General features: G+C 38.1%; 1 protein-coding gene across 4 annotated transcripts in view; it reads right to left on the bottom strand.

The window, feature by feature from the left end:
• The window catches only part of RFX4 (regulatory factor X4), a 177,663-nt gene that overhangs the window by 137,029 nt on the left and 21,765 nt on the right, over positions 1–18,869 (bottom strand). For 3 of the 4 annotated variants that reach the window (XM_017540861.2, XM_017540854.2, XM_017540877.2), the window contains exon 2: positions 14,165–14,251. The exons of the other annotated variant lie outside the window; for it this stretch is intronic. In XM_017540861.2, the coding sequence (XP_017396350.1) occupies positions 14,165–14,251 (87 nt within the window). The remainder of the gene's footprint in view (positions 1–14,164; positions 14,252–18,869) is intronic. 4 annotated transcript variants of the gene reach the window in all.

Here is an 18,869-nt window from a genome sequence, read left to right as displayed (position 1 = left end):
TATTTATTACTAGGAAGCCATAGAGGGTTGCAAAGGGAAGATGGAGGTGAGACCAAGACTGCTCAATGAGTGCCTTTTAAAGCATTTTGATTGTTGGACTACATGGCTGTATTATGGATTCAAAACTAGTCTAACTTCTAAGCATAAACAAATTACAAAGACCCTATAGGGGAGGGGGATCCAAAGGAAGAATCTACTCAAATGGGTAAGTGGTCCTGGAGTGCCCAAAACTTAAAGCAAATTATAAACACCCATAATCTAGCGAGGCTTTATGGTCTATTTTGTTTTCCTAATATCCATATGCTTACTGAGCACTTATGTACTAGGCCCTACTATGTTAAATGCTGGTGAGATGTTTTGGCCCCATGGAGAGCTAAATGGAGGGTGGAGGGGCCCTGGCCTGGTAGTGTCCTAGAAGCCCAGAGGAAACGGTGCGTCCTTCTTCTCCAGAGGAGTGGGGAAGGTCCTCTGGAGAAGAGAGGACAGATAGACTGACATTGTGGGCAGAAGGGGCAGCCCTTGATGACACTGTGGGCACATATGTGAGGATGTGCAAGAGCCAAGGAGGTCATCTTAAATCATAGCCTAAATACTGGGGCCGTGCCAGCCAGCTAGCAGTCTCGAAGCCAGCACTAAAACTGCAGCAGACATCCCCTGGAGGCAACCCAATTATTTGCAGGCATCACAGGAGGTCTCTGCCGTTGAACCCTGTCCTGGATCTCAGTCTTGCCCTAGCACTAGGAGCTGTCTGAACGCCTTTCTGCTATTGGCAGGGCATTTGGCTCACACCTCAATGGAAATACAAAACAGCTCCTGACCACCCTGAACTTCCTTCTTCTCCCGGAGACATTCCATCTCACCACAGTCTTCTCCTCTCCACAATAGATAAGGCTGAGCAGTTCCTTGCATCCTTTTTAGTAAAGAATTTCAAATGAGGTTTAACGACATTTCCTCTTCTCTAGAAATCTTTTTATAAAGTTATAAGACACCAAACTGGATAATCAAGTAAGACATGCTGCGTGGAGTGAGAGAGAGATATATCTTTCACTTACATAGTCTTGAAATGTGATTTTTTTTTTTTTTTTTTTGAGACAGAGTTTCGCTCTTGTTGCCCAGTCTGGAGCGCAATGACGTGGTCTTGGCTGACTGCAACTTCTCCACCTCTCAGGTTTGAGCAATCCTTCTGCCTCAGCCTCTCAAGTAGCTAAAATTATAGGTGCCTGCCACCACATGTGGCCCAAACTCACTCCTAGACCTGTTTCTCATGATTCTTCAACCTCTCTGTTCAAGTCAACCTGGAAAACTCTCCAAGCTCAAGACCAGTCTTGTAGTGTTCTGCCTCCCACCTCTTTATCATCACTGCAGGAGCCACGTGGATCCTTTGAGGCCCAAGACAAATGCCACCTCCTCCAAGATGCCTTCCCAGTCACCTTCCAATCTGTGACCTCCCTCAAACTTTAGCATGCATAATTAGTAAATCATCTGAAAGTACTGTTAAAACGTAGAGCATTTTTCAGTGAGTTTGGGATGGGCCTGAAATACTGCATTTCTCACAAGCTTCCATGGAGGTCTATGCTATACTCCAGGACCACACTTGGTGTGGCAAGGTCTTAAGATCACCTCATATCATTTGAATGAAACTGATCACATATGTCCCTGCATTATTAATACTCCAGCATGTGCCTTAACTTCTCTTCTAAATTGAAAATTCATTGAGAGCAGGGATCCATGGAAGAGACAGCTTATGTGGTGGAAAAAGAGCCAGCAATAAAATCAAATCACTCTAAATTTAAGTCTTAACTCTACCACTTACTTGCTATGACATTGAATAAGTCACACAACCTCTGAAGCTGTTTCTTCATCTGTAAAATGGGGATAAAAATACTTTCCCTCCAGAGAATTAAAAGAAATCATGATTGTGATTATGCCCAGCATACTGCCTGATGTGGAATATATGTTAATATTGGCTCCCTGCTCTTTCTTGCCTTATATGATTTTGGGATTTCCATAGAGTCTAGCATGTAGTAGGTGCCAAGGGAATCTTCTGGGCCCAATTTTTGCAGAAATTTATGTTCTACCCATACAACTCTGTCTAATCCACACTGCTGAGCTTTCCTCTCTGGAAGTGATGCTTCAACAGTCACGGACTTTTTAATATTTTACAGTCACAATCCTCCTGTTTGTTGGTGAGTATGCCATCAGAAGCATAAATATCTACTGACATCTGCCAGGGGAAAAATGCGATTTGTCTAGATTGGAAGTGAGAATTCATGAGACCTGCATTACGGTAAATAACCCATCCACTCTTGCTCGGTCCCTTCACCCATCAGGCATTTAGGACTTGACTCCACTGGTGCAGGGTTTTCTTTCCAACTGCATTCCATTAAAAAATATCAGTCCACCAAAAAAGAAAAAAATATATCAGTCCTATATCACACTTCTTCATACTCACTGTATCTCTAGCTAATCGACTAAATCAATCTTTTTTGGGTTCCTAAAGGGACATAACAGAGCATTAGACAGGCATCAGAACACCTCAGTAACAGTCCTGATTCTGCCACTAACTAGGAGTATTATCTCGGGCAAATCCTGTCCCTTCTCTGAGTCTCAGTATCCTTATCTGTAAAACAGGAGATTGGGCCAAGATGATCCATAAAATCTCATACTCTTTTATTCTAGGCTAACAAACTGAGTGAATAGTCTTCCATTCCAAGCAACACATTTTTATTTTGACCAGGTCCCTGATGCTAATACTGAAAGATCCAGTAAAAGAAGTCCTCTCAGTAAGTAGAATCTTGACCTCTCCCAAATCACCCAGAGAAGGCACTTTTTACTTGGCCTGGTCCAGAGATACACTCTATGGCAAGCCACCCATAGCCAGTCCTTCATTTTTTCCTGCTTGCTAATCAAACCCGTTTTATCCAAGGCAATATTATGATAGCCCAAGCAGTAAAGCATTATTTTTCCAAGCCAAGGGTTGGTTTTCTGCAAAGAGCCAGATAGTAAATATTTTAGGCTCTGTGGGCCATATATGGTCTATTCCTTTTCTTCTTCTCCTCCTCCCCAACTCTTTAAAAATGAAAAAAATTATTAGATCATGGGATGTATAAAAAGAGCCCACAGGTTAGATTTGACCTGTGGTCAGTCCAACTATCATAATCGTATTCTTGGGACAAATCCTCTTTCATCCTTCCTTTCAGCTATAAATTATAGCATTCTGGACAAAAACAAAGGAAAATAAGTCTACCGGGGGCTTCTGGCAAAGATTCTGTTGTTTTCTGATAAAAAAGAGACAGACAAGAAGAAAACTAACTGGTGTCTCCCCTTGTTCCATTTTCCTGTCTGAAATGTGGCCCTGATGCCTGGACCTGCAGCAGCTCCCTTGTGATTATGAGGTACTAACATGGGAGCAAAAACCAACAATGTAGGGGAGTCAGCAGGGAGACATACAGAGCCTGGGTCCTGGAGGATGTAGAGCTGTTGAATAAACCCTGGAACCTCCTCCTTTCCATCTTTGGTTAAATAAAATAATAAATATCTACATCATTTAAACCATCAGGTTTCTGTCTCTTAAAATCCAAAGCATTCTTCTGAATTTTTTTTCTTTGAGATGGGGCCTCACTCTCTCACCCAGGCTGGTATGCAATGGCATGAGCTTGGCTCACTGCAACCTCCACCCCCCAAGATCAAGCAATCCTCCCACCACAGCCTCTCAAGTAGCTGGGATCACAGGTCAAAGCATTCTTAACATGCTAAATCAGAGGGGTTTTTTCCTTGCAAGTAATTTTTAAAACTTCAACCATGACCTGTGCCAAGCACTGAGGTTACAACATTGAACCATACAACATTCCTGCCTTTTTTGGGCTTTCTAGCCTCGTAAAGGAAATGACAAGGCACAATCAAATATTGAGACACCAGATCAGTCACTAAGAGGGGATGATGAGCTCTACTCTTAGTGTTCCTACTGGCAAATTATGAAATCACCAATGTCAAGTCTTTGAAACATGAAGGTTCATTACTTTCTGAGAGGCAGACAAGTGCAAAAAACATTATAAAAGACTAATGCTGAAAGGCAGACATATAGACCTGAGTTCAAATCCCAAGTCTACCGCTTATCAGTTATGTGACTTTGGGCAAGATTCTTGACATCTGCCAGGGAAAAGAAATGCAATTTGGAGTGGACTAAGGACTTGAGGGGAATTTGGATGCAAGAATGTTTGAGCTTCAATTTCTATGTATGTAAGTTAAAGCTCATAATCATAAGCCACCTCTTTGGACTATTGTGAGAAAGAAATGAGATCATGGAATTAAAGCACTTCTCATTGCTCAATAAATGATAGCTATATATACATATTAACTAAAAATAAAGTAGCTTTCACTAGATTAACTCACCCACCAAATTGTAAAAGATAGATAAAATACACAAGTAGTTATTTGAAAACACTGGAGAGCAATAAATGCAGACGGGACTAGAGGAACTACAAGCCTTAAAAGAAAGGAAGCACCAGAAGTAAGCTCTACAGTCACCTTGATGTTTTCCCTAAAAATGTTTCCAAATTGCTACAGTGGGAAATAGAAACCAAGCAAAGAGTATAGCCTATTGAGCTAAGAAGAGTTTGGGGATGACAGAGTATTTAATGTCTGAGGAGCAAACACAAAAAGAAGAAAGCTTTAAAGAAAGAGACGAATGTACCTGTATTCAAATTACCCCTCAAGTCCTTGGCCCACTCCTAAGCTACACATGCAGAGAGTGAGAAACCAAGAAACTAAGGGGAAAACAGCAGTTTAGGGACTAAAGAGCCAATCATTAATTGATTAGGGTTGGAGTCCAAGCTGGGTCAATGTAAAGGGAAGTTGGTAATCACCCAGAGCTTTCAGCTGTGAACCTAGAAAGGCTATGCTTTAGGAATAAAATCCACACCCCAGTAGTACAGACAAAAGTGAAACAGACCAGACTTAACCAAGGGTTGACAAGATTAAGAACTGCTAGCTCTCTCTCTGCCTGCTAGAACAAAACTCAATACTTGTTGGAGAAAGTTAACATCCTTCACCCAAAGGCTCTTCCACTTTGCATCCATAGTGTCCAGCATTGGATAAAAAACTGTGGGATATTATTGAAAATCCTCAAAAGAACCAAAAACACCTGAAATCCAAGAAAGAAGCCAGATAATAGAAACAGATCCAGAGATAATTCAGATACTAGATCTATCAGGCAGGAACTTTAAAATCACTAGGGTTAATATGTTTGAGGAGACAGAGAAAAAGATGGTCAAATTAGAGGAAATGATGGACAAAGCAGATGAAAAAATGGAGAATATCAACCAAGATTTAGAAACTATGAGAAAAAAATCAACTGGACCACCTACCACAAAAGAATACAATTATCTGAAATTAAGATCACTTGGATGGGCTTAATAGCAGACTAGTCATGATAGAAAATGGGGATTTAGAACTGAAAGGCAGGCCAATTAAAAAAATGCAAAACTGAGGTACAAAGGGATAAAGATGGACAAACCAGAGCAAAACATTAAAAAATGAGGTACAATCAAAAGGTCTAATAGTCATGTTACCACAGCTCCAGAAGGAGATGACAAGAGTAAGGAAGACAAAATATTTGAAGAGACAGTGGCCAAGAATCTACAAATTTGATGAAAGACAACACACTTAGTGATCCCCAAGAAGAATAAAAACAAGAAAGCCATATCTATATGTACATCATAGTCAAACTACTGAAAATCAAAGACAAGAAAAAAAAATTTTAACCAGCCAGAGACAAAAAGATACATTACATTCAAAGAAATAAAAATACATCTGATGACTAACTTTTCAACAGACATTTTTGGGCCCCAGAAGACAGTGGAATAATAACTTTAAAGTGTTGAAAGGAAAATTAAAATTTTAAAAATAATCTCACCAACCTAGAATTTTATCACCAGCAAAAATATCCTTCAAAAATATATGTGAAATAAAGATATGTTTCATGTGATAATAAATCTGCAAGGAATTTCTCTGAGTTAAAGAAAAAATGATTCCAGATGGAAGCATGAAACTGCTGACAGGAAGAAAGAACCATGGAAAGGGTAAATGTGTGAATAAATAAAAATAAATATTGACTGCTTAAAACAATAATAATTATGCCTTGTGAGGTGTATAACATATGTACAAGACGTATACATTAAAACCAGAGCTTAGAGGGTGAGAAAGAGGAAAATGAGGTTAAACTGTGATGGTACCCTTCCACTATGCTTGAAGTAGAGGAAGGAGTAATATGGGGTAGATGTATTAGTAATAAGGGAAGAATGCATATTGTGATCCCTAATAGTACCACCCTAAAAGAATGTATTATTGAAAAGCTAGCAGAAGAAAACATCAAATATTTTTAAAAGCTCTATTAATCCCACCCCAAAAAGCTAAAATGTAAGAATAAAGAAATAAAGACAGATGGGACAAATAAAAAATAAATAGTAAGTGTGTTGACTTAATAATGTCAGTAACAATATTAAATTTAAATGGTCTAAATTCAAAGATTACCAGACTGGGGTGTTTTTTGTTTTTTTTTTTAAAAAAGCTATGTTTAAAAACCTTATTAAAATAAATATAGTTAAGATTGAAAATAAAAATATATACAGTAGCAACCCATATATAAAGAAAACTGGCATAGCTGTATTAATATCAGACAAACAGGCTTTAAGGCAAAAAGTATTACTAGAGATAGGGTAGAAATATTTAATAATAATAATAATAAGTCATTTCAATAAGAGGACATAGAAATCCTAAATTTCTAAGAAACTAATACTTCAAAATATATAAAGTAAAAATTAACAAAACTAAAAAGATAGCTATAACCATAATCAGAGCTAGAGATATTAACATACCTGTTGCAGTAACTGAGAGAACAAATAATAACAACAATAAAACAGTAAGGATATGGAATATTTAAATAACATAATTAACCAACTTCACATAACTGATATCTACAAAACACTCCAGTATACATTCAAAATATACATTCGAAATGCAAAATACTCAGTGGAACAAAAGAGATATCAACAACAGAAAGACAATTAGGAAATCTATAAATGTTTGGACATTAAGCAACAGATTTTTAAATAAATCATAGGTAAAGGAAGAAATCACAATAAAAAGTTGAAAATATGTTTAAATGAATAATAATGAATGTATGATATCAGGAAAATTTTGGGATTAATTAAGCAATGTTTAGAGGAAAATTTATGACTTTAAATGCATATCTTAGAAAAGGTTGAAAATCAATAATCTAAGCATCTATCTCAAAAGCTGGAAAAAGACAGCATATGAAATTCAAATAAAGTAGAAGGAAGGAAGAAAGATAAGAGCAGAAATGAAAGCAATGTTTAAAAGATATAAATTGAGAAAACAAAGCCAAAAGTTGGAGAACATCATAAGAAAGAAATATCATAGGCCACAAATCTCATGAACATAGACGCCAAAATCCTTAAGAAAATCCAGGCCGAAATATATAAAAATCACACACAGAAGTATATAAAAAAGATAATACTTCTGACCAAGTGTGATTTATTCCAGGAATGTAAGATTGGCTTAAACATTCAAAACTGAACCAATGTAATTCACAATATTAATAGAATAAAAGAGAAAAACATACGGTCATCAAAACAGATGTAGAAAAAGTGTTTGATAAAATTCAATACCCATTTAAGAAAAATTTCTCAGAAAACCAAGGTTAGAAAGAAATTTTCTCAATCTGATAATGAGTAGCTACAAAAATCCACAGCAAATATCATACCTAATGGTGAAACATTAAATGCTTTCACCACTTAGGTTGGGGAAAAGGCAATGATGTCCACTATCACCATGTCACCTCAAAATTGCACTAGAGGTCCCTGCCAGTGCATAAGGTACACAAAAGATATGAAAATACAAAAATTATAAAGGAACATGCAAAACTGTCATTATTCTCAAGTGACATAATGATGTTCATAGAATGTTCAAAAAATGCAAAGTTCTACTTAATAAGCAAATTTAGCAAAGTGGCTAAATACAAAGCTATTATCGAAATAATCAATTGCATTTTCATATGCTAGCAACTAACAATTAGAAAAAAAGTTATTACTAATTACATTAGCATTGGAAAACATCAATTATCTAGGAATAAGTCTAAAGAAAGATGTGTAAAACCTCTACAGTGAAATCTACAAGACACTGCTGGGAATAATTAAAGATGATCTAAATACATGAAGGCCTAATACAACATATAGTAATTGAAAATTTGATGTTGTTAAGGTATTCTTCCCAAATTTATTATAGATTCAATGCAATCCCCATCAAAAATCCTAGCAGGTATTTTGCATATGTGCAAAATGACAACTAATTCTAAAGTCAGCATGGAATTGTCAAGAATGCAGATTAACCAAAACAATACTGCAGAAGAAGTAAAGAAGAACAAGAGTTCTTATGCCAACAGATATCAAGATTTATTGTACAGGTGTAGTAATGAAGACTGTAGTATTAGCGCCAAAATAGACAATAAAACAGTAAAACCAATAGTTCAGAATAAAGATCCAGACACAGATACAAATATATATAATCTGCCAATTTATGACAAAGGCACCACTGGAACTCAGTGGGCAAAGGGTGACCTTTTCAAGAAATGGTGCTCTATCAGTTGAAAATTAATAAGAAAAAAAAAGAGAATTTTGATGACTCCTTCACACCATACACAAAAATTCCAGATGAACTATTGATATAAAAATGAAAGGTAAAATAGTAAAGCTTCTAGATGATAACATTAAAAAGATCTTCATGAACTTGAGGTAGGCAAAAATTTCTTAATAGGATACCAAAGCACTAACTATAAAAGAAAAACATTAATAAATTGAATTTTATTAGAATTAAAAACTTGTGTTCATAAAAAGTTACCATTATGAGAATAAAAAGGCAATCCACAAACCAAGAGAAGATATTTGTAATACTTTTACTTGACAAATATTACTATCTCCTATTTAGGATATAAAAACAACTCTTACACATCCTTAAGGGGAAAACCAATAACATAATTTTTAAAAAACACACCGGCAAAAGACAAGAGATATTCAAAAAAGATATACAAATGTCTAACAAGCACATAAGATGCTACATTCATTGTTTATCAGAAAAAATACAACCAAAATTACATCCACTATACACCCATAAAAATAGCTAAAATTAGAAGGAATGGCTATCTCAAATGTTGGCAAGGAAGTGAAACACTGAAAGTTTTATAAATTGATAGTGGGAGTCTAAATTGGTACAACCACTTCAGAAAACTGTTTCAGCAGCATCTACTAAAGCTAAATATACGTAGGCATTATGATCTAGCAATTCTACTCCTGGAAACATACCAACAAAAACAAGTGCTCATGTTCACCAAAAGACATACAAGAATGTTCAGAACCCCAACCCTCAAACTCCTTCAAAATAATGAAAGAGGAGGGAACACATTCAAATTTATTCTGTGAGGCCAGCATTACCATGGTATGAAAGCTGAAGATACTACAAGAAAAGAATACTACAGACTAATATCCCTTATAAATACTGATGCAAAAATCCTCAGCAAAATACTAACAGAATTCAGCAGCATAGTAAAAGGAGTACATATCATGACCAAATGGGACATACTTCTTGAATGAAAGGATGGTCTGGCATACAAAAATCAATTAATATAATGTATCACCTTAACAAAATGAAGGAAAACTACATATCCATTTCAACTGATGCAGAAAAAAAATATGACAAAATTCAACCATTTTATTGAGTATTTTTACTATTTTATGTTGAAAGCACTCAATAAACTGAGAATAGAAGACTACTACCTCAACATAATAAAGGTCATCATATATAAAAAACTAACAGCTAACGATGGTAAAAGATTGAAAGCTTTTTCTCTAGGATCAGAAACAAGACAAGGTTGCCTGCATTCACCACTTCTATTCAAAATAGTCCTGGAAGTCCTAGCCATAGCAATTTGGTAAGAAAAAGAAATAAAAGCATTCCAAATTAATAAGAAGGAAGTTATCTCCTTTCACAGATGAAATTGCCTTTTTGGGGTTTTTTGAGATGTAGTCTCACTCTGTCACCCAGCCTAGAGTGCAGTGGCACAATCTTGGCTCATTGCAACCTCCACCTCCCAGGTTCAGGCTCTTCTCATGCCCCAGTCTCTCAAGTAACTGGGATTATGGTGCCTGCCACCACCACCTCCCCCCACTGCAAATTTTTGTCTTTTTAGGAGAGATGGGGTTTTGCCATGTTGGCCAGGCTGGTTTCGAACTCCTGAACTCAAGTGATACACCCATCTTGACCTCCTAAAGTGCTGGGATTACAGGTGTAAGCAACCGTACCCAGCTTAAGTGATCCTATATGTAGAAAACCCCAAAGACTTCACACATACCCCAATTCAAAAGTACTGTTAGAACTAATAAATGAATTCAGGAAAGTTGCAGGACACAAAATAAGCATACAATAATTTCTATACACCAAGAATAAGCAATCTGAAAAGAAAATTAAGAAAATTACATGTACAATAGCACCAAGAAGAATAGAATACTTAGGAATAAACTTAACCAAGGAAGCAAAACACTTGTACACTGAAAACTATAAAGTGTTGCTGAAATAAACTAAAGACACTAAATAAATGGAAAGACATTCTGTGTTCATGGACCAGAAGACTTAATATTAAGAAACAAAGCGATCTACAGATTCAATGCAACACCTATCAAAACCCCAGTGGCATTTTTTTTTTTTTTTTGCAGAAATAGAAAAAATCCATTCGAAAATTCATATGGAATCTCAAGGGACTTTGAATAGCCAAAACAATCTTGAAAAAGAACATAAGAGGTCACACAGTTTTTTATTTCTAAACTTACTATAAAGCTACAGTCTGTTTCTGGCATAAAGACAGACATATAAATCAATGGAATAATATGGAAAACCCAGAAATAAACCTCCACATACATGATCAAATTTTTTTTTTTTTTTTTTTGAGAATGGTGCCATGACCATTTAATGGGGGAAAGAACAGTCTTTTCAACAAATGATGCTGGGAAACTTGGATGCCAATATGCAAAAAAAAAACAAAAAACTGGACTTGGCCAAGCATGGTGGCTCACACCTGTAATCCCAGCACTTTGGGAGGCCAAGGCGGGCAGATCAGGAGTTCGAGACCAGCCTGACCAACATGGTGAAACCCCATCTCTACTAAAAACATACAAAAATTAGCTAGGTGCGGTGGCACACGCCTGTAATCCCTGCTAGGAGTCTGAGGCAGGAGAATTGTAGAATCTGGGAGGCAGAGGTTGCAGTAAACCAAGACAGCACCACTGCACTCCAACTTGGGCAACAGAGTGAGACTCCATCTCAAAAAACAAAAAAAAAGAATAAAGCTGGACTCTTACGTAAAACCATATACAAATATTAGCTGAAAACAGATAAAAAATCTACATGCAAGGTCTGAAACTGTAAAACTTTCAGAGAAAAAATAAAAGGCAAAAGCTTCACAACACTGGATCTGACAATGATTTCTTCGATAGGACACTAAAGGCATATATAACAAAAGAAAATATAGGTAAACTGGATGCATCAAAATAAAAATTTCTGTGTATTAAAGAACATAATCAACAGACTGAAAACGCAACTCATGGAATAGGAGGAAATATTTGTAAGTCATATAACTGATGAGAGGTTAATATCCAGAATGTATAAAGACTCCTACAACTTAACAACAGAAAACAATCTGATTTAAAACTGAGCAAAGGACTTAGACATTTCTCCAAAGAAGATATGCAAATGGTGAATAGGTGGATGAAAAGATGTTCAACGTCACCAATTTAATAATTGCAGATGAAAACCACAATGAGATACCATTTTACATTAATTAGGATGGCTATTACTAAAAAAACAACAACAAAAAATAGCAAATGATGACTAGCAAGTGACAAAATTGGAACTCTTGTGCCTTGCTAGTGGGAATGTAAAATGATGCAACCACTATGAAAACCAGTTTTGTGGTTTCTCAAAAAATTAAACACAGAGTTGCTATATGATCCAGCAATTTCATTTCTGGGCATATACCCCCAAAAGAATTAGATGCAGAGGCTTGAAAAGATATTTGTATGCCTGTGTTCACAACAGCATTATTTACAATGACCAAAAAACAGAAACAACTCAATTGTCCATCAGTGACTAAATGGATAAAGAAAAATGTGACATATCCATACAGCAGAATATTATTCAGCCTTCAAAAGGAAGAAAATTCTGACACATGCTACAAAATGGATTAACCTTGATGGCATTATGCTAAGTGAAATACGCCAGTCATAAAAAGACAAATACTGTGACTCCACTTATATAAGTTACTCAGAGCACAGAGGCAGAAAGTAGAATAGTAGTTGTCAGACTGAGGGAAAAGCAGAATGAGGAGTTACTGGTTAATGGGTACAGAGTTTCATTTTGGGAAGATGAGAAAAGCTCTGGAAATGAATGGTGTAGATGGTTACACAAGGTGAATGTACTTAATGTCAATGAATTGTACATTTCAAATGATTAAATGCTAAATTTTATGTTATGTATATTTCACCAAAATTAAATAGAACTTAAAAAAGAATGTAAGGACATGATTTATTCTTTTTTTTTATTTTTTGAGATGGAGCTTTGCTCTTGTTGCCCAGGTTGGAGTGGAATGGCATGATCTCAGCTCACTTCAACCTCTGCCTCCCAGGCTCAAGTGATTCGCCTGTCTCAGCCTCCCAAGTAGCCGGGATTACAGGTACTCACCACCACACCCAGCTAATTTTGTATTTTTAGTAGAGACAGAATTTCTCCATGTTCATCAGGCTGGTCTTGAACTCCTGACCTCAGGTGATCTGTCCGCCTCAGCCTCCCAAAGTGCTGGGATTACAGGTGTGAGCCACTGCACCTGGCCTGCTTTATTCTTAATAATCAAAAACTTGAAACAACTAAATATTCATCAACACTTAAATGGATCTGTAAATTGTGGTACACTCAGACAGTGAAATACTGTACAGCAATAAAAAAGAAAGAACTACTGCTACAGACAACATGGATGAATCTCACAAACAATATATTGACTGAGAAAAGTTACACACAAAACAATACAGAGTACATTATCCCATTTACATGAAATTTCAAAAACAGGCAGAAACAGTCTATAGTGATGTCAGGACAGTAGAAATTGACAGGGAGGAGACATGACGAAGCCTCCTGGGGGACAAGAAAGGTTCTATATCTTTTCCTGAATGAAAATAGACACCAGTGGTTACAAAAAACTCAAACTACTCACATAAGATTTGTGTACTTTATGTTCAGTGTAGCTCAGTTTTATAAAATGAAGTGACATGGTGATGGCAGAATGACAATGTCAGATAAGACTCTGAAGTGGGGCTCTTGAGTAGATCTAGCAAACGTCCTAGGGGATTGGGGATGGCCGGGGCTCATGCGTTCAGAAAACTGGACTAAGGAGATGCACTTTACCAACCAAGGAAGAAAGACACTCTGGCTCGGCAAAAAATTAGATGTATAATAGGCTTTCCCCTCTTTTTGGTGTTTAAGGGAAAAAATACAAGTCCCAAGTAGACTACTGTTCTTAATACTGCACCCAGAAGCCCCAGTCTGACATAACACAGGGAAAGGTATAAACACAGGAGTGTACATCTTTCAGTTAACGCTAGTTCTCTACTTCGAGGACTGGAAGATATTTCTGCTTTCTGATATCAAGGACATATATGACTAAAACAACAATGCTGTGACACAACTACTTTGAACCTATATTTACAGTGGCCACTGGGAATGGCCTTTCCCAGCCAGGGTCCATATTTGCCTGACTGGAGCATTGCTCTAACAAGGTCTGTGGGAATGCAGGCTATCAAGTGCCCTGCAGAAGATGACACTGTAAATAGCAAGTTTTTGGTGTGGCCTCAGTTTCCAGTCCTACCTGAATGGATTCCACTCCCTGTTGTGGAATATTACAGAGAGGGCCTGGGATATTTCATAAATGGCTGGAGAGTGTCTTGTTCCAGGTGATGTGGCCCAGCCTAGCAATCTAGAGGCACTATCCTCCTATCAGAACATTGGCCATGTCTGGGATGTCACGGAATAATGAATTTCAAGCACTTACTTTCATCATTAGAAACATTCCCCAGAGATGTGTGGCTGGAATAACGTTTGTTTTCACTTTCGTTGAGACATCTTTCAATCCAGCTCTCTAAAAAAAAAAGAAAGAAAGAAAGAAAAGAAAAAGAAAAAGAAAATCACAGAATTGCAGTGGGTGTTTGTGAAGAGACAGAACATCATTAAATGCATTAGATTTAAATGCTCATCAACTTTCATGTGGCATCTGCCCAGATTGGAATGGAATTTTACATAGAGTTCCATGTGTACTATTGCTGATCATGATGAGACTGCTGAGTAGCTTGGATGCAAAATGACTCTTTGAAACCTCACTTGTGGTCAGATTCTACAAATTCTGGAGTAGTTATAGCACAATACTACCAACTGAGGATTATCTTTCTGAGCAAAGAAGGTATGTTCCTGACTAGTAGTTTGTAAAACAAAACTTGGCCAACTGAATCAGTGGTGGTGGTTTGTAAACCTGTGAATTAGCAGGAGAACTTTTCTTCAAGTGAAATAAAAAGAAAAGCAGGTAAAACCTTAGGGACTCTGGTTGAAAGAGGGCAGGGAACCTTGCAGCTTGCCTCGCTTTGCCCAGGGACCCCTCACAAGGCTCTCTGAAGCACAGACTGGAAGCCATAGCAGGAGGAGAAATCAAAAGGACTATGGTGGCTATGTAGCCTCACCATTTTTTCTTTCTTTTTTTTTTTGATGGAGTTTCACTTTTGTAGCCCAGGTTGGAGTGCAATGGTGCGATCTCAGTTCACTGCAATCTCTGCCTCCTGGGCTCAAGTGATTCTCCTGCCTCAGCCTCCCAGGTAGCTGAGATTACAGGCACCCGCCACCATGCCTGGCTAATGTTTGTATTTTTAGTAGAGATGGGGTTTCACCATGTTGGCCAGGCTGGTCTCGACCTCCTGACCTCAGGCAATTTGCCTGCCTTGGCCTCCCAAAATGCTGGGATTACAGGCATGAGCCACTGTGCCTAGCCACTATGTAGCCCTTTTAAAATCCAAGACTATGTGTTTTTTTAATCCAATTTCAAAGGCTACAAATGCATTTTTGACAATGTTCTGTGATACTTATTCTATTTTCTAGACCACCCTCCAATCATTCATTCATTCACTCATTCCGTCAACATCAGCTAAGTACAGTCAGCTGTACTGTAACACTTGTCTTGAGAAAACCAATGTGTCCCACTGCAAATGATATATTGGGGGAACAATTTGAGCATAGTGCAAATGTTGTGTCTCTGTATGCTCCATTTATTCCATAAAAAACATTAGGTGAATGCAAAAAACTCCACGCCCCCACCTTGTTGTACCGAGCACCATAGAAATATGCAGAAAACACATATTCACACCTCAGACATCTACCAGCTACTTCATTTCCCATTGTGTTATGAGTCACACCTGCTCACTTCATAATAACTCACAGGCTATAACCTTCCGATACCCACCTCTAAAAGTACTCTTCAGGTCTTTTCCAAGGTAAAGTGCCATATTTATTGTATTTGTGTATTTCTAAACCATTTAACATGTGCAAAACTGTGCTATCATTTTTATTAGGTTTCTATCTTTTATTATGTGTCACTGACAAAGTTTTTCAGTATTGTGCCCCGAGTTTATTTTTCCAGTAAACTCAGTGGTCTTTATTGGCCGATTCTGTATAATATGGTGATTTTCAGGAAGGCATGTGGGGTGTTATACCAGAAGTGACTAACCTATGGCTGCAGGCTTTTGAGCAATGTGGTTTCCCATTGCCTTCTTTATGATCTAAGAGCTGGTATTTATTGAACACCTGTTTGGACGTGCCAGGCCCTCTCCATAAGTTATTTCATTGAGTTCTCACAACAACTCTCTGAAGCAAGGATTTTAATCTCTTATTTTTCCTAGAAAGCAATTGGGATTTAGAAGGATTAAGTAATGTGACTCCTCATAATTCAAAGAGCCATGCGAAAGATCATTAGTCAACACCTTAGGCTACACACTGTAAAAAGAAGTCACGTGGACAAGTAAGCTATGCGGAGAGAGGAAATCAATGCCAACAGCTGAGAGAAATGTCAGATTTTTGTTTTGTTTTGTATTTTATGCCCCAACAAAATGCTCTTTTAAAAGCTGCTTCCAAAATTGTGAATAAGTAGGGGGAAAATATCCGAGGGGAGGAACAAGGGCCAGCTTGTTGGGAGGATATGGAAATCTGGTATTTCCGAGGAAATATTGAGGAGCAGAGAAATTCAAAACATTAAAACACTATCCCTTCCAGATATCGAATGCACAATGTGGAGACAGACAGCTTGTAATATTTTCAAAGCTGGGATGCACAAGGTAGGTGTCTGTCATCACATTGTATCCAAAAGCACATCCACTTATAAATCTCCAGAATCCTTTTCAAGATTCTCCAGAATGTCTCCACTCAGATCTTCTCATGCTTTCAAGTCCTGGCACATTTTCCCTGTCAACAGCCATGGCTACATTTAGATGGCATCTGCTGAAATTTGCAGCCCCTACCTCGACCAAACCATACCACCAAAAGCAATGTCTATAGTTCTGGGTCAACCCCTGGTCTTCTTAGATAGGTATACACACCCAGTCACTTTCACACACATTCACACCTATACCCCAATCCCCCTTTCATCAGAAACAGGAACTAAGGGAAACACTCTCCCTCTCACCCATTTGCCTATGCTGGAGTCAGGCCTGTTAACATCAGAGTCCCTAGAAGGGCCTGTTCTTGCAGGTGAGAACACCCCGTGATTGGTGGCATGTTCTCTGAAGAAGTGGCAACATTCTCGAGACGAGCTGGTTCTAATAACCAGGTAAGCCAAGAGAGCACAGCGCCCACCCACAAGAGCTTAAGTGAAGAAAGAACTTTTCTGATGGCAGCACCTGCCCTCCATATTGTGCAATCCCATACTGGAAAGAGATGAAAGTGAGGCTACCAGAAGTGGGAGAGGGTGGGAGGTGCTATAAAAACAAAAGAGACGGCATCTCAACCATTGCACACATTCAGAGCTCTCCAACTTTGCTCCCTGAGGCAACCCAGAATAAGTCGGGTCTCACTGGCACATGGCAGATATGGGAAGACAACCATCATTTCCCCATATTGCTGGTTGAAGTACTCCCATCAAAGAACCCCACTTGTTTCAGCTCTTTCTTAGAAGAAACTGTTCCCATTTCTTTGGCATCTACTTCACCTGCTTCTGGGTGTCTTCTAGTTAATTGATGTCCATGTGAACACGTGGCACTTAGGTCAGACTCAGGGTTCAGATCTTGGTCTGAGCAGCCAAAGAACCATCACTTATGTTGTTTTGGACAGTTGGAGTTCTCACACATTCAAGAGTCCTGCATTCCAGTCTCTGTGGATGCAACACTCTGAAATATCTAAACCAGATATGAGCCTTGGATCTGCAGGTACACTTTGACCTTTGTTTTCTTCCCTAGTGGAGCCCTTAGGAGTGGCATCTCCAATTCATGTCTCATAAGCCAGGTAGCTTCCTATGACTGGAAGGCCTCTATTTAGGTCAACTGAAGTCAACGTTATATACTTTAAAATTAGTTTTAACAATGGATTTCAGTCTTGCAGAGGTCAAGAATTATTTGACCAGAATGACATGTACACTGAACTTTGAATAAAACACTGGGTTCTTCCACCTTACTGATTTGTAGATGATGTGATTTCATAATAATAAAGTTCACTATATTTAGCTATTACCGTGGGCCCAGTATCATACAACTGCATTACATATATCATCATACTTAACACTCATCACAATCCTAGAGGTGGGGACTATTAATGGGCCCATTTTAGAGATAAGAAAACTAAGGCTCAGAGAGATTCGGTGACTCATCCAAAGTCATCTGGCTAGTAAGAGGAAGGACCAGCATTCAAACTCGGGTCATAATCACAATGCTCTCTCCAAATGTGAACTGAGCTTTCTCCATCTCCTATGCCCCATTTAGACCCCAGAACAAAGTGCCAATACTGCCGCATTTTTCTCAGTCTGGTTTGTATTCGAACTTTTGCTAAAACTCTACTTATATAATGTTTGCTAAATTCATTTACGTATTCTTTGTCAGCCTTTGTCATACACAGCAGCCTCTTTGGTTTAGAATTTAAACCTCTTAAGAATGGAGCCCATTTTATTCTCTTTCTTTTGACTCTCCGTAGCTGTTATAAAATTTTTCCTGTAGTCTGGCCTTAATAACTTACATTAGTGACACACACGTCAAAGAATGCGTAGCATATAAATAGATATATTCACATATCCATAGAATTTCCTAATCATTTTCTCTTTTTTTTAACCACATAAGGCGTGGAAAAGTACAACACATCAAAGGTGATTTTCCAAATAAGGCCAAATTCAACATACAGTTATTTTGTGCTTTCTAGATGCAAGAAGCTGTGCTAAAGAGAAGCTGTAGTGGCTGGGCCCAGCAGCTCACGTCTGTAATCCCAGCACTTTGGGAGGCTGAGGTGGGCGGATCACCTGAGGTCAGGTGTTCAAGGCCAGCCTGCCCAACATGGCGAAACCCCATCTCTACTAAAAATACAAAAATTAGCCAGGTGTGGGTGGCATGAGCCTGTAATCCCAACTACTCAGGAGCCTGAGGCAGGAGAATCGCTTGAACCTGGGAGGTGGAAGTTGCAGTGAGCCGAGATCACACCACTGCACTCCAGCCGAAGCGACAGAGTAAAACTGCATCTCAAAA

This window comes from Cebus imitator, unplaced genomic scaffold, assembly GCF_001604975.1.
Source record: "Cebus imitator isolate Cc_AM_T3 unplaced genomic scaffold, Cebus_imitator-1.0 Scaffold8, whole genome shotgun sequence".
NCBI classification, from domain to species: Eukaryota; Metazoa; Chordata; class Mammalia; order Primates; family Cebidae; genus Cebus; species Cebus imitator.
This window is presented reverse-complemented; position numbering and strand designations above follow the sequence as displayed.